General features: G+C 42.2%; 1 protein-coding gene across 1 annotated transcript in view; it reads left to right on the top strand.

The window, feature by feature from the left end:
• ADGRV1 (adhesion G protein-coupled receptor V1) overlaps positions 1-24,630 on the top strand; it is a 629,361-nt gene that overhangs the window by 108,389 nt on the left and 496,342 nt on the right. The window contains exons 9-15 of the mRNA XM_068247792.1: positions 803-1,073; positions 4,632-4,961; positions 8,398-8,574; positions 16,289-16,512; positions 20,643-20,769; positions 22,470-22,655; positions 24,014-24,194. Of these exons, the coding sequence (XP_068103893.1) occupies positions 803-1,073; positions 4,632-4,961; positions 8,398-8,574; positions 16,289-16,512; positions 20,643-20,769; positions 22,470-22,655; positions 24,014-24,194 (1,496 nt within the window). The remainder of the gene's footprint in view (positions 1-802; positions 1,074-4,631; positions 4,962-8,397; positions 8,575-16,288; positions 16,513-20,642; positions 20,770-22,469; positions 22,656-24,013; positions 24,195-24,630) is intronic.

Raw genomic sequence — 24,630 nt, 5'->3', positions numbered from 1 at the left:
TAAGGCTTGAGATGGATTCTGCATCCGTATACCTTTGTGCATTGTCAATTCCTTTCCTTGCTCCCCTTGGTCCTCATAATTACTCCTTGAAAAATGTGACTTTTTCTTCAGTTATCCTTTAAGTATTTTTAGGATTTTATTAGATGTCTCGTAAATTCACAAACAGCCCTTGCCTGAAAATATTGAAACACAATGATGAAGAAGATGACTTATGAAAGGAGGATTGCAGACATATGGTACATCTAAACATGGCAGTTACATAACTATTACAGGCTGATTCCTCAGTCTATTCTTACGCTTTTGAATTAAGTCTAAAGGTGCTAAACCTACAGTCATCAGCATCTTACATTGAGGACTGAGAGGAAATGGCCTAGTCATAAACAGGCATGTGCAGTAATTTGAATCTGCACACTTTTTACAATGCAGCTTTACCTTCCTGGCATCAAAAATAGATTCACTGACTAAAACAGCTCAAAGGCCAAGAGGAGCACAGTAAAGTTGTGTGTGTGTGTGTGTGTGTGTGTGTGTGGGGGGGGGGGGGGGGTAGCAGGCCTGGGGACCTTGGGGTGAATATGGGGGACAGGAGGCCCCAGAGGTTAATTTTGTCCCGGTGTCCCATTGTGGCTTCAACTACCCTGATTGTGAATTACCGCGAGTGAACACCACTTCATGTGATGCTTGTAAATTAGGGGCACATCAAACTAACAACTCAGGATATACTGTATGGTGTATATTTAGTTTGCTTCTAATGACATGTTCAGGTAAAACCATTCTGTATTTTCTTTGTGCCCTACCTGCATAGATATGAGGGAATATCCATTGTCAGGAATGGAGGAACACATGGAAATGTCTCAGTGAGCTGGATCATCAAGCGTAACAACAACGATTCCTCCCGTGTCACTTCAGACATATTCCCGGATTCCGGAGTGCTCCGATTCTCTCAGGGGGAGATGGTGGCAGCGATCCCTCTAACAGTTATAGCAGATAATGATCCAGAAGAAGCTGAGGCTTATCTCTTCCAGCTTTTACAAAGCACAGTTCAAGGGGGAGCTGAAGTTGGGACACCTACTGAGGTTTGTATTTCACCTTATTTCTGTATCTGTCATGTTCTTGTCATTTGAAGAAGGAAGACAAGCATTTAGGTTTAGAGGAGCAGGTAGCCACATAAAGCAGAGAAAAAGAATAGCTATAACCACAGGAGGTATATAACTGTTGTGTGGTCCAGTAACACCAATATAGGGTAAAATCAAATCTGAAAAATTACCTGTCTGCCTACATAATTATGCAATTGGACTAGCATTAGAATCTGGAGAGAATACATGCTCAAAACGTAGTCAGGTATTTTGCACCCAGCCTGAATGTTATGTAAACAGGGTTTGATGGTTTGACTTGAACACATGACCTTAATTTTCTTAATAAAAATTGAGTATGCATTACTTTCTAGTTCGCAGAGGCATACATCCCCGCCACTGCAAGTCCCTCCCCCCCCCAGCTAAATTTGAGGCTTCCTACCACACGCTTTACCTTAACCACCCCTGCCACCACAAATCTCACACCTAGCTGACCTAAACCCTTCCTTCCCCAGGGCTAACCTTAACCATCCCTGCCGCTATAATACATTTAAATCTGCAAAAAAATTTACATTTTCGGGCAAAACCATAGGGGGCCCATTAAACTTATCGGTAAGGAGGGGAAATTTTGCTGCTCTCCTTACCAAATTGTCCCCTCCTTACCAATACATTTGGTGAGCCCTATGACAGCGCCCAAACTTCTGCCGCTAGCAGGCGCCCAGATTTCCTACTTTCACGCAGAGTGGCACAAGGAAACACATTTGGGTGTTTTACAGCTACCCATCAGGCTGTGAGCTTTTCTTCCACTCTAGGCTCACACTTTACTGAGACATGCACAGATTTGCGCTATAGGTATGGATGACTGTACATGGCCTAAGATAGCAGAGCTAACTCTGTGGCCATCTACACACCTAGCAGAAAGGATGCCCTTTTCATGATAAGGCCCATCATTTTAAACATAAAATAATACTGGTTCAGAAGAAGAGTGAAAGAGGCAATGGCCCTTATCCAATTAACTTTTTGTAAGGAGTTTTCTCCCAGGAGAATTTTTAATCTAACAAATAACTTTTATTTACCCAGCACTAAAAACGTACAAAATATTAGGTAATAAAATAATACCAAACATATTTTTGGTATTTTTTTGTATGGTGGGAGCTTTAACCCCCTTGCCGTTACAATTCTGGCGGCAAGGGGGCAGCGCAGCACTTTAAAAAAAAAAACATTTTTTAAATCAAGTAGCGAGCCGATGGCTCGCTACATGATAGCCGCTGACAAGCGGCATCTCCCTACCCACTCTGATCGCCTTCGGCGATCAGAGTAAGCAGGAAATCCCGTTCAGAACGGGATTTCCTGCTGGGCTTCCCCGGTTGCCATGACGACCGGGCGGGACGACGTCTCCGACGTCATGGACGTCGGGACGTCAGAGGGAATCCCGATCCACCCCTCAGCACTGCCTGGCACTGATTGGCCAGGCTGCGCAAGGGGTCTGGAGGGGGGGGCGGCGCGGCGGGTAGCGGCGAATCTGCGGCGATCAGAAACTGCACGCAGCTAGCACTTTGCAGGAAAAAAAATTGTGAAAATCGGCCCAGCGGGGCCTGAGAAATCCTCCTACGCAGGTTACCCCTAGCTCCGGATAACCGGCAAGGAGGTTAAGGACTATCTCAAGCAAAAAAAACAAAACAAAAAACAGATACTTACCTAAGGATAAGGAAGGCTATGGGTCCTATAGTGCCTTCCCATTCCTCTCATGATCCCTGTGTTCCAGCGCGGACTTCTCCGTTCAAATCTCCCACTGGGGGAGGCTTTGAAAGTTTTCGGGAGCCTGAGTTCTCCTGAAGGCAGGCGGCTCCATACTGTGTGAGAGAGCGTGCATGCGTATGTGCAGTACGAAAGGCCAGTCTTCAGGAGCACTTAGGCAGCAGCAGAGAGCAGTCTCCGACCCATCGGTTGAATACTGGTAACGCGGGAGCCAGTGGGTGAATGAGGGGACAAGGAGAGGAACGTCTCTAAACCTACACCCTTCCCCCTTCTTAGGTATGTAAGTTTTTTTTTTCTCTTCGCACAGACTCTCTTTAACTAGTTGCCTACCACTCCACGCCTATTGGCGTGAATGCGGCGGAAGCCCCCGGACCGCTCAATGCCAATTGGCGTGAAGTCCTGGGGCAGTGATTGCAGGGGATCACGCGTGCTGATGCGATTGCCAATAGGAGACTGTTAGATGGCGAAACCGCCGTCTATTTACATTGTACAGCGCTGTGATCTATGGCAGCGCTGTACTGGGGACACTCGACTGTCCCCCTGGGATGCTCAGAGAGCGATTGGCTCTCATAGGCTGATGTCTGTGAGAGCCAATCGCTGGCATTGGCTGGCGAGGGGGAGGAGGGGTAACAGGGATAGAAAAATAACAAAAAAATAGTCACTTTTATTCAAAAAAAGACAATAAAATTAATTAAAATAAACAAAAACAAATGCCTGCAGCAGTGATGAGAGCCCACCAACAGCAAGCTCTGTTGGTGGACAGAAGGAGCGGGGAATCACTTGTGTGCTGAGTTGTATGGCCCTGCAGCTAGCCCTTAAAGCTGCAGTGTCCTGAATTGTAAAAAATAGCCTGGTCACTAGGGTGGTGTAAGCCTGTGGTTCTTAAAGGGAACCAGAGACGAAGCACCCCTGTGTATTTTACCATATATATCAGTAAGAACATTAGAGAAAACACTTACCATGCTCTCTGTTTCATCCTCACTGCTAAAAGTGTCTGTTATCAGCTGTGATAAGAATCCCAGACTGAGCATTCAGTCTGGCTTTGCAGGGAATAATTATAGCTGAGTCATTATAGCAGAGCCACAAGGGGGCAGGCTTGGACTTGAAAAGACACCAGAGAAGACAGACTCAGCTATAATCTTTCTGTAGCAAAGCCAGACTGAATGCTCAGTCGGGGATTCTTATCAGAGGTGATAACAGTCAGATTAAACAGAGAACAATGAAACAACGAGCAGATTAGGTGTTTACTGTCATGTTCCCACTGATTTATAAGGTAAAATACAAGAGGGTGCTTCATCTCTGGTTCTCTTTAAGTGGTTAAAGGTATTTTATTGGTAAGGTTTAAACCTCTATCTATCCTTGGGTCATCACAAAAAATGTAATTAGTGCCACACTAAACCAGAAGCTGGCTTTTATAATCTTTGAACAAAGTAGTAGTGCTGTACTGTGTTAGTTGCTACACAGGCCTCTTCCTCAGAAGGCTGAACTGGAGGCTTATTGGGCAGTTCAGCTTCCCGGCTGCTGGCCACAAGCTTCTGCCAACGTCGTTGTTACCTGGCTGCACCGATATGATACTCGGCATAAGTACAGTATATGCAGCATGCTATCTTATTTAATTTTTTTTCTATCCTGATGCAAAGTGTACAGTACTTTAAAGTTATAAGTTCACCACTTATCCTTTTAAAAACTACACATTTCCTGTAAGATAGGACTCTGTGGGATGATTATTACTTTGTATTGTTTACATAATATCATATAACCTTTACATAAAGTTGCCTCACTATTTGTTATTTGTTTTTGCAGCTTGTGTTTTACATTCAAGACAGCGATGATGTGTACGGACTAATTCAATTTCATGCTATAGAGAAGCAGAAAATAGTGAGCACTAGAGAAGGACGATATTTGACCTTAAGTTTTGTGAGGCAAAGTGGAACCAAAGGAGACGTGAAATTGATTTATACAGCAATGTATATTCCAGCTGGTCCGATTGATCCCTCGAGAGCAAAGGAAGGAGTTCTCGCTGTGTCGCTGAAAAACAGCGTTACTTTTCTGGAGAACAATTCGCTGATCCTTGTGAATTTATCTATAAGAAATGATGCCTTTCTGCAGAATGGAGCTCATTTTCTTATACAGGTATAGTTGATAATGTGTGATAAATACTCTTTCACTGAAAAGTTGTTTATCTATTAAAAATATACGGTAAGTATTAAATCGAACTGCCCTAGGAGAATACTGCAATGATTCAGACTCTTCATGCTGTTGGCTATTTCAGATGTGATCCTGCATTCAAGTGAACCCTATGTGAGAGTGATATGGAGGCTGCCATATTTATTCACTTTTTAACCCTTCAGCAGTAAATTTATTTAGAGGCTTGCAAGTGCTATCCGTGATCTACTCCTTCTTTCGTAGGCAAATGGACATCAGAGCTACAAACTGACATCATACATAATGATTCAAGGTTGTCATTCTCAGACCCCATGCCCGTTTCCTCACAGCACCACTATTTGGCCGGTCTTTGACTGTTCTCTGACATGCTGTTTAGAGATTGAAGTATTAAGGTGGCCATACTTCCAGCAATTTTCTGGCCCAATTGACCATCCAGTTTGATCATTTTATGAAATTGGAAGAAAATTGGTGCTGCGACAAGCATGCCAGACCAATGATTTAACCAATTTTGGGCTGAAATTGGTTGAATGTATTGATTGAGCATGCTGGAAAATCTTGGTCCAGCATGGTCGATCGGAAGTGTGGTGGTAATGTAATCACAATGACCGACAAACACGATGGACCTATGTGTTCCCAAGTGCATTTTTCTTTTTACCCCAAAATGATGGTCTCAAAACCTTTATGCCTGTACTTGTGTGCTACTCTAAAACTCCACCTACGGTATTTGCACATTTCATAGTGGATGAGAGTGGGAAGGTAAAGCAAGGGCATATCACAAGATAAACAGGTTATCCAAATAGTTCTAGAGAGGGGAGGAAGGTGGGAAGATTATCTTCCTGCCCTGCTTTCTATGAGCTACAAAATCGGCGCTTTATTTTCTGAGAGTAAAATAATGGATCTGCCCCAATTTAATTTCACACAGTAAATGTGGGACCTAATTAAAATAATTAAATGTAATAGTGGACTGTTTGATTTAGCCGGACCATACAGAAAGCTGTAATTGGAGATTTACTGGAGGCAGTGGATCAGTAATGGTTCTAGGAACTTTTCTGGGAGACTGGATTTCCTCTTGAACTAACAAGAAGTTTTGAATCAGGATGATATTGTTTATTAGCTAATTTAGAGGTAAATAAAAAGCAAGCTTGCGGCTAATAAGTCTTCTTTGGACTTAGTTCCTATATATTAACAAGATATAAAAACACACAGCTTATATACACTGGACATCCGGAGGAGAAACATTATTTTGCAAACATAAGTAAATGTCATTAGATGCCTTAATTACAACTTCAGGAGGGTCTTACAGGGATGCTAGCTAATTCATGACAAATAGATAAGACCACTAGTTTGAATTAACAAACTAAAAATATATGATTGGAAGACGATAGTGAAAGCCATCACTGAGACAAGACCTTGTGGAGTTGTTCATTGAGTGAAGTGACCAAATTTGCCCATCACCACTGACTTTGAAATTCTCATTTGAAATTATATTGTTTCCCCCCTCTTTGAGAATAAAGAGAAGACAGGCTTCTGCCTGGTGCATTCACAAGCATCCTTTTTTGTCACTATTGCTTTGGGAAGGTTTATGGTGGCCAAATGGTTTCCGGAAGTTCAACAGCTATTGAATGACATTGGCCATCTGAAGCCTTCAAGTTGATCCATGGCTAATACAAAATTGTACAAGAAGTAAAAAATAAACAGAGACTGCAATTGTCAAAAGATAAACAAAGGGCTTTTTACAGAATGTCTTCCTTTTATGAAAAAGAAAGACATTTGCTGAAGCACAGACAGGTTGGCATCTTATGGATGATTCTTGATGTGTGGCTCTTCTGGAAGGTGGCTGGCTGCATTCCCAGAAAGGACTTACTTTTACTTATACAAAAAAGTGACCTTCGGCATACACTAGATGCCTTCTTTATCCACCAACTCGTCTAGCTCGGACAAATGAGCCAAAAGATCAGTGTAGAAGAAAAAATACAGAGCCAAAGTGTTAAGAAGCAAAGCCCGGGCTTTTGTTGTACTACACAACCTGGAACAAAAGAGTTTGAAAAAGTTCCAATATATTTGTAAATCACACACAAAACAGAACTTGGAATACGCCACTATTCATTCCAAGGATTTATTACTTAGCATCACGCAATGATCTCTACTGAAAGCAAAATCCTCGATGTTAGGACTGAAATTATACTAGATCCCTAAAATGAATATATGCTAAGCATGTGCTTTCTTTATAAAATACTGTGGCATTCATTAGCAAATGTGTAAGACCTTCTTTGGCTACATACAGTATATTTGAATTCACCTGGTTTGAATGGGCAGTTGAACACAGGATGACTTTAAGCAGCAGGTTAAGCCGATGAGAGAACTGATAATACACTTTAGTAAACACAAGCTTGTTTATCAACAGGTGAAGGATACAGTAAGGTGCCTGTACATCTAGCGATGTATGGGCAGATTCGACCAAGAGATAGATATCTCTCTGACTGAATCTGATCAGAGAGGGATCTGTTGGCAGTGCATACACTGCAGGCTAGTTTCCGATCAATTTCACCATGAAATCAGCCTTGTGATGTGCCCCCATGCATTAAAATACTTAACCTGTCCGCTGTCGCCCACTACATTGTCCATCCATCTTCCGCTTCCGCATTGCCGCCCCACGTGGCTACCGGCATATAGCATGTGGGACTTGTATGTAAAGTCACACACTTGCCACATGTTATACGCCGGCAGTAAGTTGGGCATGAATGTGGATGATGAATGAGCACGGCAGGCAACAGCGGACAGGTTAAGTATAAATGCAAAGGCGTGGTGTGTGGGGGGGACACATTTACATTCGGAGAGACAATGACGGGGGTTCCATTGCATTCGTCCTGATACTGCACACCGTTACTTCCACGTACCAGATTGACCACATCGTCCAAGATTTCCCAGCATGTCTGATCGATACATTCAATCACTTTCAACAAATTGGTCAAATTGTCGATCGGGGATGCTTGTGGTGGCACCAATTTGCACCCGGTTCGATAATAATGATCTATAATAATTTATCGGCTGCCAAATCACTAGATGTATGGCCACCTTTAAGTAGCTTTTCAGACGATGAGTATTGAGACAATAGCTTGCTAGAGACAATGACCACCAGAGTGGAAATAGATAATTGAAAACAGAGCTATGGAGAATTGACAAGATTTTCTGAAGTGGATAAAAAAAAAATCCTAAAAGTCTTCTTCCGAAACCAGGACAACATATAGCTTTGCCTTCTCAAAACCTCCCGTTATGTTTTGTTGCAAGAAGGCAATGCCATACATATCATAAATAGCATATGACACAGAAAGCTCCTCTACTTTTCATATGAAGATGTTTAAGTTGAATTTCAAATTAAAATGTTCTGTTTTTAATATTTTAGCTTGAGTCTTGTGAATTGTTGAGACCGGTACCGTTGGTGCCACCCATAAGCCCTCGACTTGGCCCTCTGCAGAATGTGTCCCTCAAAGTTACTTCTGACATTGCCAATGGAGAGATCGGTTTCATAACCAACCAGACAATCGTTGTGTCAGAGCCTGAGAGCGTTCCCTTTGAAACGGTAAGCTGTATACTGACATTCATATGTGAGTCACAGACATAATCATACAGTGTGATGTGAAAGTTTGGGCAACCTTGTTAAATGTCATGATTTTCCTACATAAATCGTTGGATGTTACGAGGAAAAATGTCAGTTAAATATATCATATAGGAGACACACACAATGATATTTAAGATGTGAAATCAAGTTTATTGGATTTACAGAAAGTGCGCAATAATTGTTCAAATAAAATTAGGCAGGTGCATAAGTTTGGGCATTGTTGTCATTTTATTGATTCCAAAACCTTTAGAAATAATTAAAATGGGCTTGGTAAGCTCAGTGACCCCTGACCTACATACACAGGTGAAACCAATTATGAGAAAGAGTATTTGCCATTTCAGCCCGCTATGCATCAGAGCAATTTTCACCTCCCATTCATTCGCTAATAACTTTATCACTACTTGTCACAATTTATTTTTCTATATCTTGTTTTTTCTGCCACTAATTAGGCTTTCTTTGTGTCAGTAACCGCAAAATTACCTCTGCAGCGGAGAGCGGTGCGGCCGCCGCTCTCGCGTCTGACGTCACGGCGGATTCCGCCGCCGCCTCCTCGGCATCGCTTCCCACCAGGTCAGGTATCTCCAGAGTCCATCAAAGCAGGGCAGCACTCGCGCGCACCAGGAGACAGGACCTTCATGCTTTGAGGAGGCGGGTCAGCTGACCTGCCGGTCAGCTGACAGGGCTGGGCTGACTTTTGGCACTGATTGGTTGGAATCTGCTGGGCGGAACTTGTGAATGCTCTGTCTGTATTAAAGGCCTTAGTTAGATCCCAGTGTGCTTTGATCCGGCAGGAACCTGTGGATTTCACACATAGCTAGGAATTGTTTGATAGCTATAATTATAATTTGATATTATTGCCTTTATGTGTATGAACCTTGCCTGAACTTCTGACTATCCTTTGCCTCACGATTCTGTGCTCTGCCTATCTGTCTTGTTGCCGACCCCGGCCCGACCTCGATTCTGCTCTAGCCTTCTGATTCTGTACTTCCACATATCTGATTGTTGCCGACCTTGGCTTTACTCTGACTATGATTCTGTTTACCGATTTTGTACTGCGACCTGACCGATCAGTTACCGACCCTGCCTGTACGACCTCTCTAGCATTAGTGATAGTCCCCACAGCCAAGGGGCTATCACTTAGCTACTGTGCACCTAAACACGTGTGTTCACACCTTTATTAAAACACTGACATTGCTGTCCTCATACTGTTTGTCTTTGCTAACTAGTCTGTTGAGCTCACTCTGGTCAGCAGTGTTCTCTGACCATTGCTATACCGTGTTGCTATTTCTGTATTATTGGTGATTCTGCAGATCACCACATAATCAGAGATAGTTTCTGTATTATTGGTGATACTGCAGATCACCAAATAATCAGAACTCTGTCACTTGCCGACACTAACCGTTACACTTTGGGTGGTACATTTTGCTAAGATCCACTTTACTGTAAATGCATTTTAACAGGATTAATAAGAAAAAAATGGAAACAATTCATTATTTCTCAGTTTTCGGCCATTATAGCGTTAAAATAATATATGCTACCATAATTAAAACCTATGTATTTTATTTGCCCTTTTGTCTCGGTTATTATACCATTTAAATTTTGTCCCTATCACAATGTATGGCGCCAATATTTTATTTGGAAATAAAGGTGCATTGTTTCCATTTTGCGTCCATCACTATTTACAAGTTTATAATTTAAAAAATGTTTGTAGTATACCCCCTTCAAATGCATATTTAAAAAGTTCAGACCCTTAGGTAACTATTTATGTCTTTTTTTTTTTTATTGTAATTTTTTTTTCCCATTAAACATTTTATTTGGGTAATATTTTGGTGTGGGACATAAACAGTTCATTTTTAATATTGTTATATGTGTAAATTGTAATGTAAAACATGTTTAGATGTAGTTTTACTATTTGGCCACAGGATGGCCACCTTCATTTTTGTTTTTCCTCCTTGTACTTCTCGCTAAGCGGAAGTACAAGGGGGATGCGACATTTTTCCGGGCAGAAGAACTGAAGCCTCACGGGTGAGCGCTTCGGTTTTTCTGCGGGGGACAGGGATCGGTGATCGGGAACCATGTTTCCTTTCACTGATCCCAGGGCTACCGGGGGACACCACGTGGGCAAGGAGCACGCCCAAGTGCTGGAGCGCAATAGAGCAGCTGCCCGGATGTGAGCTTCACGTCTGGGCGGCTGAAATGGTTAAGGGGGTCAATTTTAAGTTTCCCTCCTCTTTTCATTTTCTCTGAAGAGTAGCAACATGGGGGTCTCAAAACCACTCTCATATTACCTGAAGACAAAGATTGTTCACCATCATGGTTCAGGGGAAGGATACAGAAAGCTGTCTCAGAGATTTCAGCTGTCTGTTTCCACACTTAGGAACCTATTGAGGAGATGGAAGACCACAGGCTCAGTTCAAGTTAAGGCTTGAAGTGGCAGACCAAGGTAAATCTCGGATAAACAGAAGCGACGAATGGTGAGAACAGTCAGAGTCAAACCACAGACCAGCACCAAATACCTACAACATCATCTTGCTGCAGATGGAGTCACTGTGCATCGTTCAACCATTCAGCGCACTTTACATAAGGAGATGCTGTATGCAAGAGTGATGCTGAGGAAGCCTTTTCTCCGCCCACAGCACAAACAGAGCCGCTAAAGCACATTTGGACAAGCCAGATTATTTTTGGAATAAGGTGCTGTTGACTGATGAAACCTAAATTGAGTTATTTGGGCGTTATGCATGAAGGAAAAACAACACAGCATTTCAAGAAAAACACCCACTACCTACAATAAAATATGGTGGTGGTTCCATCATGCTGTGGGGCTGTGTGGCCAGTGCAGAGACTGGTCAAAGTTGAGGGACACATGGATTCCTCTCAGTATCAGCAGATTCTGGAAACCAATGTCCAGGAATCAGTGACAAAGCTGAAACTGCACCGGGGCTGGATCCTTCAACAAGACAACGACCCTAAACACTGCTGAAAATCCACTAAGGCATTCATGCAGAGGAACAAGTACAACATTCTGGAATGGCCATCTCAGTCCCCAGACCTGAATAAAATTGAAAATCTGTGGTGTGAGTTAGAGAGCTGTCCATGCTCGGAAGCTATCAAACCTGAATGAGCTAGAGATGTTTTGTAAAGAGGAATGGTCCAAAATACCTTCAACCAAAATTCAGACTCTCATTGGAACCTACAGGAAGCGTTTAGAGGCTGTAATTTCTGCAAAAGGAGGATTTACTAAATATTGATTTCAATTGTTTTTGGGGGTGCCCAAATTCATGCACCTGCCTAATTTTGTTTAAACAGTTATTGCACACTTTCTGTAAATCCAATAAACTTCATTTCACTTCTCTAATACCACTGTGTGTGTCTCCTATATGATATATTTAACTGACATTTTTTATCGTAACAACCAACAATTTATACAGGAAAATCCTGAAAATTAACAAGGTTGCCCACACTTTCGCATCCCACTGTATATACTGTATATATTTATATATAAAAAAAGGTGATTACATTATTTTCTTTTGTAAATAAAATCAACATTGTCCTTCAACACTTACCGGTATATACCATTATCACAGACAAGCCTATCACTAGACAAGCCCATCACTATACAAACTAGCTGTGTTCATCCTACTCAAACCATATACAGTATAGGGGGAAAGGGAGGTGCAATGGGGAATATCCAAATCTGATTTTCAAGCCCATATCTATGAATCACAGCCCAGGTAGTCATAAAGTAAACCTATAAAGAGCAACAAAGCCCAAAACTGAGCACAGCATATTCTCTGAAAGCAGTCATATTAATTAAAGTAAGCTATAAGTATTCCATTTGGACCTGAACTGTTCAATTTCAAAAACGATTTGTGTAGCTGTGCTTGCCTGCAGCTGTGCAAATATTCTTTCAGACAGGGCAAGTTCTAGCAACGATGGGGACCCCGGCAGACCTCCCCCCCCCCCTTCCACAAACAAAAAGCAGCATTAGCAGCCCTTTGTTGCAGCCACATTTCCCTACAGGGCCCCTGAGCCAACTACCCCCTCCCCCTAGATCACACCCCAACTTAACTGTGCCCTCTGAGCCCCTGCAATGTCTTCGGCAGAGAATTGCCTTGCCTTTCCCAGCAGGTGCGCTCCTCTGTCAGTCCTTTATTGCTCCATTGTAGAGTTCCTGGGAAGCACAGGTAAATTGGGGGTGGGGGGCACCTTGGGGGGCTCTACAGGCTCTGGGGTCCTGGGGCAATTTCGCCCCCTGAGGAAATGAGCAAGGTAGCTCATGAAACATGTTGCGGTTACTGCTGGCGTTACCGCATGCTTGTCCGGCCTCCTGTCAGCTCTGCCCCACCAAGGCACCCCCCCTGCCCGCACAACCTCTTTGACTAGCAGCACCGAACACAGCGCTACAGCAGCCATTAGCACATGGGGTGAATTATGGATGCCTGATCTGACAATTGGACTGGTGAGACACTACAGTTTATACACACTGAGAGACATTGGTTGAAGGCATTATTGCCTGTACTTGATGTACTCAACTGCTCTCCATGGTCTGTCTGAATGCTACAGATTTAAAGGATTAAGCTACCTGTTTATCCATGGACCCTGCTGGCTCTCGCTTCTACTGCTCTATGCTGCTGTGTGAGAACGCTTTGTTACGTATATGCTTCCCTAGCATTCTTATACTGCACCTAAAGAACTGAGCTGCTTGCCTTGCATGGACCTTGTATGGACTTTGCTGATTCAAGCTTGCTGCATTGCTGCTCCATATTGCTTTTTGCTGCTTCATAGAGACTGTCATTTTTTTTTTGCAAGGGGCTGCTGACAAGTGGATCATACTATTCCATGATTTAAAGCCATTGAACTAGGTTGGATTCTTGTAGCTCTAATATGCCCAACAAGTGCACTTGTTCCGTCAGCTGTGCATGTTCGGTGTGATGTATGCGGTGTGCGTGTGAGAGTGTTTTTTTGGGGGACTGGTGGGTGGTGATAGGGTAAAGGCTTTTGTGGACAATTTTTAAATATACATTTTTTTGATAAATAAAATGTATACAATTTTCAGTAAACATCTTTGTGCATTCTTTTTTTTAAAAGTCAAATTTTTATTGATTTTTAGTACAGAATACAAAACATACAATAACCCCAACCCCCCCCCCTCCCCCAAGCCTCACCCCCCCCCCTCCCTAGGTGCATCGTGCCATCAAAAGGGGGTAAAAAACAGGACACTATAAGGAGCCACCCCAACACTTATAAAGATAAAGGTAGCTTAAGCGGCCATTCTAGGTATATGAAAAGGCATAACAATAAATCCCAGCAGAGTGCAGAGGGCAATCTTTGTGCATTCTTGGTGTGTACCATTCACGTTTCTTGTCCTTCCTAATTGGTATTGCAATTTCCCCTTTTGCCTGTATGGAAGCGCTGGCCAAAGTAATGACTCCTCTTGTCCAACTTCCTGTTAGCAGTCTGAGGTAGTACTAAGGTCTCTCTGTCCACTTGCTTTGTGCCACAAATCTGCCTCTTCACACAGAGAATCAACACAGAACCTGATTACTCAGAAAAATCACAAATATTTTCCCTCCTTCAGGGGATAAAACTTAACGTTTATTGTTTACATCTAAAATAATACTGGTTACTGTAAAAAATTAGTTACTATAGAGAAAACTGACAAGTAGTTTTTTAGTATATGTAGAGTAAATCTCAACTACTTCAGCTTACTAGTCACATTAATAACTAAATACACATACCCCCCACCATAACTAAACTACCCAACATGTTTCACTTCCTAACTGGAAGCTTTTTCAAGGGAAAAAGTGCAGTGCAAAAGTGCATATAGTGCCAAGGTGCATTATAAAGTCATTAAAATCAACACATTATATAAGTAACGTAGCGTATAAGCCTCTGACACTGTCAGAGGCCTATACGCTACGTTATTTATATAATGTGTTGATTTTAATGACTTTATAATGCACCTTGGCACTATATGCACTTTTGCACTGCACTTTTTCCCTTGAAAAAGCTTCCAGTTAGGAAGTGAAACATGTTGGGTAGTTTAGTCAGGGCCGGGCCGAGGCATAGGCTGGAGAGGCTCCAGCCTCAGGGCGCAGTGTAGGAGGGGGCGCACAATTCATTCAGCTGTCATTCCTAATTGTGTATGAAGCAGAAAGAAATAAGAAAAGGAGATACATGGAAGTGACTACAAGCCAGATAACTAGATATTAAGGTGTTGGGGGCCCTGGGGTGCCTCTTAGTCTAAGAGCAATCAGGGTGTGACGGCTGGGGTGGAGGGATGGAGGGGCGCACTTTGGTGTCTCAGCCTTGGGTGCTGGAGGACCTTGTCCCTGCTTTGAGTTTAGTTATGGTGGGGGGTATGTGTATTTAGTTATTAATGTGACTAGTAAGCTGAAGTAGTTGAGATTTACTCTACATATACTAAAAAACTACTTGTCAGTTTTCTCTATAGTAACTAATTTTTTACAGTAACCAGTACTATTTCAGATGTAAACAATAAACATTAAGTTTTATCCCCTAAAGGAGGGAAATTATTTGTGATTTGTCTTCACACAGAGAGCAAGGGTTTCTACTGTAATACAAGGGGTGCTGCCATCTACTGCTCTTCCTACTTTTAATGTGACAAGCTCACACCTGATTAGTCCGTTTACCAGCTAAATCTGGGGAGAAGAGGAAATAAGTGGTGGAGCAGCTTGCTAAGCTATTTTGACCCATGAAATAGATATTCTGACCACCACTTTGCCTCTATTCTCTCACGTGTCCCGTTGCTTCTCAGTCCCTCGTACAGAGCACGTTTGCTGGCATAAGCATTGGAATCTCCATTTGGCTGCAAAATACCAATGGGAATCCTCAACAACTAGGAGAATTCTCATTGGTTAATGGTGGACCAATGAGAATTATCCCTGTTGCTAGGGAGATTTTTTCCTAATGCAGCCTATGTAGAGCCCCATGCCCCTGGCTGAATATAGATGGACTGAGCAGCGGTGGAACAGGTGAGCAGCAATGCGCATGGGCAGACGTGATCGATGCAGGACACGTGATCGAAGTGGACGAGCGGACACGGAGCTGGTGGTAAAATTGTGGCAAGCGGATGCAAAATGAATGGAACACATCCACCTAGCGGATGCGCTTATCGTTTCTGTTTTGCATCCGCTCTAGTGTGAACCGGCCCTTAGTGTGAAAAGGTTAAGTGGACTTTGCACTTTATCAAACAGTTTGTCTGTAGTAGGGGATAAATCCTTCATACCTATCTTTGTAACACAAGCGATACAATGTACAGTGTACTGTAAACTTTTTCTAAGGCTCCTTTTACACTTGGTGCGGTGCAGTTGTTGACAATCGCACCATGCCCAAAAAGTCAGTGTGTACATTATAGCCCAAATCAATTAGGAATATTTAACATTGAAAGTATGCCTCACTTCTAGGGTTACCGCAAATGCCCTGCCGAGACGGGACCCGGTACAACATGCTGCAGCACATTCAGTGTGATCCTCCCATAGGGCTATCGCTACTTCTGCAATTGGATGTTGCGGTTTTGTACGACACAACACAACGGACCAACCCAAGTGTAAAAGTGGCCTGAGGCATAACATGCATAATGATGAAATAATCTAATAATTCTATATGCTTTCCCTATGGTATTCTCGGTCTTCATTGGATAATTCTTCTTTAGGTATCGATAGCTCTTCACCGCGATGGCACTGGAGAGGATGCTGTCGTCTACTGGAGTCTGAAGCCCACCGGTCCCAACGCTAAAGACATCACCCTCGGTGATCTGAGCCCTTTTAATGGCTCTGTAACTTTCCGATCTGGGCAAAGCGATACAGTGATAAATGTCACCATTAAAGCTGACGACATACCTGAACTTAATGAAACTGTCATCATATCTTTGGAAAGGTAATTTTTTTTTGTATTTGTTACAGTATATGTGTCATATTTCATAATCGATTGTATTATTGTAATAGTATTTAGCACTACACTACACTAACACTTCAGTTCAGTACACTCTGGTCTCACTTGATCCTACCGCTTTGCTCCTCTCCCCCTCCCTCCGGTAATGCTGATAGACGTGCACCGCTGGTGTTACAGTAACAAAACCAATATGGGAGTATGGAGGCCATGTGGAATGGAGTACCTGGAGCTGTATAGCGGCAGGCAGCTGCAGTGTACACCTAAATACACAGCTGCAACAGAGCCGGAGTGAGGGGGAGAGAAGTGCTGCAGCAGGATCAGGTAAGACTTCCCTGCGCTCTCTGCACAACATTTTACAGTATATTTTGAATATAAAACACGCCCACTTTTTTGCATCTTAACATTCTGAAAACTTTGTGTGCTGAAAAGTTATTTGAAACTCAAGATGACAACGTATTTCCTCGGACAAAACTTAGGAGAAAAAGTGAATTGCATTGTGTTTTATAAGGAAGTCTAATACAATGGACAGTTTCATATACGCCAGCCATTACAAACTGAAGAGAAGTTTGTTTTCATTTTTTATTGATTGATTTACTTATTTATAAGGTATGCTTGCTAGAATCCAGAGAAGACTTTCATACCCATCCATTGATAAGCTGTCCTTGGTCTGGCTTCACATAGAGCTGAACAGAATAGCTCAGCAGCCACAGGCTAGAGCTTGGCAGCAGCAGTGCAGCGAGAGGTCTGGCAAGAGATGCTGTCAATGGAGGCTGACATGCTGTTTGGTTGTGGGGTCATCCCTCATTAGAGTGGACTGACAATTCTATTTAAGGCTTTGTAAACAGGGCAGCACCCAGCAAATAGAGCTCCCATAAAGTCAGCAGTGTTATGTGTGCTTAACAAATAAAAGTGGCTTTTATATTCTTAGCCTGTTTGTTGAGATTTTGGCAGGATGTTCCCTCACTCTTTTTCTCTACCCCTTCCTGCTTTTGCCAGGGTAGAAACAGAACGATTTGTGGTTTATATTGGGTAAGTATAACAATTTGTTTGATCTGAGTGAGTTTGTAGTGGGCTCAACACTTCTCATTCCAATCTCAACCTTTGTTGGAAGCCACATATAATGCTTATATACATGAAGATGAGCTGCATCCATTTTGCGTGTGATCTCTTTTATTCATGCATGGTGGTAGATCACTGTTTGACACAAACCTCCCAACTTATGAAGTTAAGAAAGAGGGACACATGAAGACATGCATTGCACATTGATACAACTTATTATTGGGGAACCTTACCCTTCTCTTTTTGGGAGAGACATCAGTTCTACGCTGCAAAGCATGTTAGCAGGGAAAACCACGTGCAGGCTTCTCTCGGGGTCCCCACCCTAACTTACATTTAAAATCGCATACAGTAAAAAATGGCGCGGAGGAAATAATGGCGCACCGTTCTGCCGATTATAAAACGCTATTTACCGTTTTATTGTAAATACATTAAAATGGTAAATAGCGTTTTATAAAACAGCAAAACGGTGTGCCATTGAACAATGCAGGGAGCTAGCAGAGGGGGTCGGGCTGGCAGAGGGGGTCGGGCTGGAGAGACAGCGAGCTGGCAGCGAGGTCAGGATGGAGAGGCAGCGGGGGTCGGGCTGGAGAGGCAGTGGGGTCAGGGTGGAGAGGCAGCGGGCAGTGGGCTGGCAGCGGGGGTCGGGCTGGAGAGACAGCGGGGTGGGGGGAGGATTACGCAGCATGTGTATACATTACCTCGTCCCGGCCGGCGATCGCTCCTTCACTTTATAGCTTGCACGAGTCCTGCATCCAGCCAATCACCATGCGGCTTCAGTTTCCGCATGGTGATTGGCTGGATGCAGGACTCGTGCAAGCTATGAAGTGAAGGAGCGATCGCCGGCCGAGGTAATGTATACGCATGCTACCTAATCCTACTCCCTCCACCCCGCTGTCTCTCCAGCCCGACCCCCGCTGCCAGCCCACTGCCCGCTGCCTCTCCACTCTGACCCCGCTGCCTCTCCAGCCCGACCCCCGCTGCCAGCCCACTGCCTCTCCAGCTCGATCACTGCAAAAAAAATATTAACATATAAAACGATAAATATCGTTTTAAGTGCAGCGCCAGCGCCATTCTGACACTATTGGCGCTGTGCGCCATTTTTGCCTGTCCCCGTCACCCAACGATTTGGTAACATGCTAGCAACGTTGGCTTGGGAGCAGCAGGGCCATATAACGGAGAAGGGGTGCGTACTCTCACCGCCGCCCACAACCTCTAACCACGCCCCACCACATTCCTTGTCATGCCCCCGCCACACCTCTAACCATGACCCAACATATCCCTCACCATGCATTTGACAAAAAAATCTGAAGAAAAAGATGCAGTTTTAGAATCCAAGGATCACCTCCATGCAAACTACACTGGCCCTTTCTATCATCAGTAGTTTTCCTTCATTTTAACATTTGAAAATAATAAATATATCAATTTAAATGATAGAAATAATGTTTAGAGTCTATCAAACACATTTTTCAGTAGAAAACTCTCAATCAAGTCTGACTGGATAAGCTGCATGCTTGTTTCAGATGTGTGATTCAAATGCTACTGATGCCTGAAAGAGAACATAAAAAAAAACCCTCTGGGGGTACTTACCTTCGGGAGGGTCCCAATGAGGCTTCCCCATCCTCTGTAGCTTTGGGGAATCCAGTACTGGCTCCCCCGAAACCCCCCGCCAAATCTCCTGACTAGTGGTGTGCCTGCGCGGCCAACATTTACCTACAGGCACAGTAGCAGCTTTTCGTTTTGGTGAAGGCAGAAATAGCCGAGCCCGATCGTATTCTCTCTACTGCGCAGGTGCAAAAGACTCGCGTCTGCGCAGTAGAATGGATACGATTGGGCTCTCCCATTTCTGCCTAGCCTGAACAAAGAGCCGCTACTGTGCCTGTTGCGGTAGGTAAATATTTACCTTGCAGCTATTTTGGGGGGGGGGGGGGGGGGTATTGTGTCACAGCACTGGATTGCCAGGACAAAGGAAGCCTCGTTAGGATCCAGAGGCTTCCCCCTCCTGAGGTAAGTATCCCCCAGAGGGTTTTTTTAGTTACAGGTTTTCTTTGAAACATTAACAGGACAGACGGGCAACTAGTATTGTTTAACAGGAAATAAATATGGCATAAATATGGCATCCTCCATATACCTCTCACCTCCTTTTATGGATAGGTCTACATAGGAAATAAGTAAGCCCATGTCCGTCCCATAACAAGTATTGCCATCTTCACCTTATAACAAGTGAACTCATGTATTCCTACTAAAAAAAATTGCCAAGTACCCTCACAACCACTAATGAGATTAGTCATTGGGATACAGACCGATACTTCCAATAGCACCAATAAAAAGCTAATAAGATGGATAAGGAAAGCCCCTATTGGACATCTCTGGCCCAAGGGCCCCAATGCGGTCACTACCTTTGCACCCCATATTGCTATGCCACTGTGTGCCCCCACCCTGCTCACAGGATCCCCAACCCTCCTGTCACTAACTGTACCATGTACCATGCTGAGAACCTTGTATGTAAAAGTAGTATTTACTTAAAGCTTCAAGGGAATCTGAAGTGAAAATAAACGTATGAGATAATGAATTGTACGTGTAGTACAGCTAAGGAATAGACCATGAGTCTCATTTTGTTTCCAGTACAAGAAGAGTTAATAAACTTCAGTTGTTATCTATGCAAAAGAGCTTCTCTGAGCTCTCTGACCCAACTTGTTTTCTGAAACACTTATACATCAAAGAAATAGTGAAAGACAACTTCAGATAAGGTTTTTACTGCAGGGAAGTTCAAAGGATCATTAGCTTTGCTCTGTTTCATAATTTAAAATACAGAGTGTAGTTTGTAAACTGCAAATATTAGAGAATGGTGCAATGTTATTTAGAAAAGGCTATATAACTGAAAATAGAAGACTCTTTTCTTTGCTACTAATGTTCTATTAATTACCCGTACTGCACAGACAATTCATTATATCATACGTTGTTTTTAGCTTCAGTTTCGCTTTGATTATTGGTTTATTTGGTGTTGGTGTTTCAATTCATCCATAGAGCTAATAGTATCCAATTTGAATTCTTTGAAGGGTGAGTGCAGAAAATCAGGTTATCAAATCTGGATTTACCAGCTGTGCACTCACAATACTAGGAAATGATGATCCCGGAGGAGTGTTTGGATTCTCCCCTTTTTCCAGAGGACCATATAGTGTTAAAGTAAGTATAGAAGTTGCTTACAAAATATGTAATTTAAGCATATCTAAACTGTAGCGTGACACAATGAGATAAACATGGGTACATGTAGCACTAAGCCTACTTAGAACTTGCCTGTGTTCACTCTTTATTTTCTTACATTGCAAGAGTTAATAGACTAGTATTTATGTATGCAAATGAGGCAGTCAAACTGCAGTTGAATGGAACCCTGAGCTCTCCTGAAAAGTAAATAGAAACAAACCACTTTAGTCTGGCTGAGTAAGCAATCCTGATCAAAGTGATGTAAAGGTAAAAGATAATTATTTATTTTTGTTGGAAGCTGAATGAAACAGATGTATCTGCATAATATCCAATACAAATTAATCCTTAATTATATCCACAGAAATCGACAGAATAAGCTAGCTACTAAAGATTACATTTAAAATGTAACCCCTAAAAGTGAAAATAAGATTATGAGAACCACAAATGTTCTATATACTCCTGCTACTACATATACAATTTGAGTTTATCTTCAGTTCAGGTTTGTTTTAAAACCAAAATAGAATAAGGTAAAAGCTTTCACCTTTAGTACCTAAAGTTTCCAAGTACAAAATCTGTTTGCAGCTGTGTTTGTCTGCAGCTGTGCACCTGTCCATACAGACTTAAAGTGTACCCAAGGTGACATGTGACATGATGAGATAAACATGTATGGTGCAAAGCATATAAATTACCAGGCTATTTTACTTGTTTTATTTTGCTGCCTGAATTAATTCATTTTTAGGTGTGGAAGCAACAGCTTCTGTCTTGACAGTAGCTTGTCAGGAATATAGCAAACATCACTGATAAGCAAATTACAGCCGTATGTTTTCCTGGCAAAATACAACTTCTGAGAGCAGAGGGAGATAGAAAAAGGTCAACAGTTCATATATTTTCATTTAAGGACACTTAATAGGCTGCCAGTGAGCAGAGACAACAAACATTTATTCTACTTTGTAAATGTTTAATATAACATAAAATCATGGGATATCTAAAAAAAAGTCATTTTTAGGAGTAGGAGGATAAATAAAATTGTTTATTTCATCAGTTTATTTTCACCTCGGGTTTACTTTAACAAAGTCTGATTAGTTTCCTATAAGCAAAATGTGGTTTTATAGTTGCTCAGCACTTACCATACTTCTTGTAAGCTACACATTTGCATCCTTGTATAGAGAGCACATTTTTTGATGTAATGGAAGGAAGTTGGGAACTGTTCTTACGGTTACATTAGAGTTTATACACAAAAGTACATTGAACTTTACACGTGCTGACAGCAATGTGAAGTTTAGCTGGAGTTACGTAAACTGTGCAATGTGTATGTATTGTATGTAAATAGCAACATACATCCATCATATACATTGCCTATATGATGCCTGTTTTCAGCTGACTAACACTGACCAAGGCAGCCAAGGGTCCTGAAGTAAACTTAAAACCTGAAGCCTTTCACACTTCAAGTAAGAAAGATAAAAAAGACATCAGGACACCTAAAATATCTGTTTAAAAGCTGGTGGGTTTTTAAAAGCAAAACATTTGGGTCTATGCTGTTCTTATTTTTAACACTTGAATGGACAATATATCTGGCAAAGACTCCTGTATGTATTCACTTGTGGATGTTTATGCGGTATCAGTCCATATGTGGCTCAATTTCTCTTCAGCGGATTGATATCACCTATTTTTATGTTCCCTAGGAGGGGGAATCCGTAGAGCTCAGAATCTCTCGATCAAGGGGTACTCTTGTTAAACAGTTTCTTCGTTACACCATCGAACCAAAGGAGAGCGATGAATTCTATGGAAATACTGGCATCCTGGAGTTCCAGACTGGTGAAAAGGAGATTGTAATTACATTGTTAACAAGGACGGATGGGATACCAGAGGTATTAGACGTTTTTACTCACTGACTGCACTTCTTTCTGAAGCCTTTGTGCAGAGGTTAACTTTGTCCACAACTAACACTTAAGAGCTGAAGGAATGCTTGTATACACTGCCATGTTCTACAAAGGGAGCAATACATGATTAAGTGGTTATTAAGAACCTGTGAACCACCATTCACGTCACAGAGGATTGATAATGGTGTGAAAATCCTCTGACACCTATTTAGCATAGAGCACCAATCATTTGCCAATTACACCACTTTGCTATGCACAGAGCTGAGACTGAGACTCGCAGCTCCTTTGTCACTGGCTCCTGCTGGAACATGTGAGGTGCATGTGAATTTCAGCTGCACTGTATTCCACTATCTTAGTTTAGGGTAAAGCTGCTTTATGGATACTGGTTATGTGATAGTGTGTAGCACATTTTTGACATTCACCACAATTGTATTTGTACAATGTACTTGAAGCCGGAGTGGAAATAAATTGATTCTTGATTTCCAATATTCCTTTAACTGCAGTAGTATACAGACTGTTTAATGCAAGCATACAAACTTGCCCACGATCCTCTGCCTCCAACGGGTTTTTAACTAGTTCATCTTAAGGATGGACTCCTTTATCGGAGGGATTAAAGTTGTATTTAGGGGTCTACTTACAGCTCTAGGCCCCCTCCCCCCGCAGCCGCAAAGGTTGCTCCCCTGTAGTTATGCCCCTGGCTGCATACCAGTGGTGTAAACTGTATGGTACCTGGCCTATCTAAAACTTTCCATCGCATCCAACTTTGCATGCAATGCAGGTTGGAAGCAGTGTAGTGCTAGTTCGGCGTAACAACTAAAGCTCAGGCCACACTTTGGCTGGATCCCAAACGGCCAGCAGGAGTGGACAGTGCAAGATCCGCTCCGGTGGTCTGTTGTGGTACTTTTGGGGTCCAGAGCAAATAGGTTTCCACCATAGGCTTCTATTGTGAATGCATCCACGTCTTCAGAAAAATCATGCAGTACTGTTCAGGACTTTGCGTTGCGATGAGCTGTTCGGAATGAACAGATCTGTAAGAACAATAGAATGTAAATGGCTTCTATAGTTGACATAGAAAAATTTAGCTGAAATTAAGGTATTCTAAACTCCTTACAGAATTAGGGTGTATATACACACAAATTACAACTTCCTAATTCTGTAGGGAGTTTTGTTGTGCAATGACATCTTAAAGTGTGTGGCCATCATAAGAACCTGACTAGCAGATTTACCAATATATTTACAAATTATTCTGCATGCCTTACAGAATTAGGAAGTGAGTAGTTTCTGTGCATATACTGTATGTAGTGCATGTCTGATTATGGTCTATCTCTCTACTTGTTTTATTTCAGTTGGATGAGATGTACTCGGTGGTGCTCAGCCCTCAAGGGGAATTTCCTATCACACTGGGAGATGCTACTAGAGTTAACATTACTATTTTAAAAAATGATGATCCTCATGGTGTGATTGAATTTGTTGCTGCAGGAACTGTAAAAACCATAAATGAAAGCAAAGGAGAGGACATCCACTATGGTAAAAATACAGTTGTTGTTTTGTTTTTTTTATTTTATACTGAAATATATTATTTTATTACAAAATTTAAAAACTAGATTAACGCTGCTAAGCAAAAATTTTGCAATAAAGTTAGTTATGGTATAACACAAAATATATGCCTTTCTATATGTTCTTTATACTTGATTGAAGTAAACTTTATTTTTTTCCCTACTGTTGAAATATATTCAGATCGCTCATAAGAAATGTATACAAAAGTTTGTAAAAACTCAAAATTATACGAACTCATTCATTCATATGTTCCATGCAACTACATGACCTATTCTCTCACAATAGACCCATAACTGACCTGCAAACCTAATTGCTAATAACCAGGATCACACAGTCCAGGGCCTATTCTGCCAACATAGGGTTAATCCTGAGCTCAATGTCCAAGTCTCACAAGGTAGGTAGTCGT

Source organism: Hyperolius riggenbachi, chromosome 1 (assembly GCF_040937935.1).
Source record: "Hyperolius riggenbachi isolate aHypRig1 chromosome 1, aHypRig1.pri, whole genome shotgun sequence".
NCBI classification, from domain to species: domain Eukaryota; kingdom Metazoa; phylum Chordata; class Amphibia; order Anura; family Hyperoliidae; genus Hyperolius; species Hyperolius riggenbachi.
This window is presented reverse-complemented; position numbering and strand designations above follow the sequence as displayed.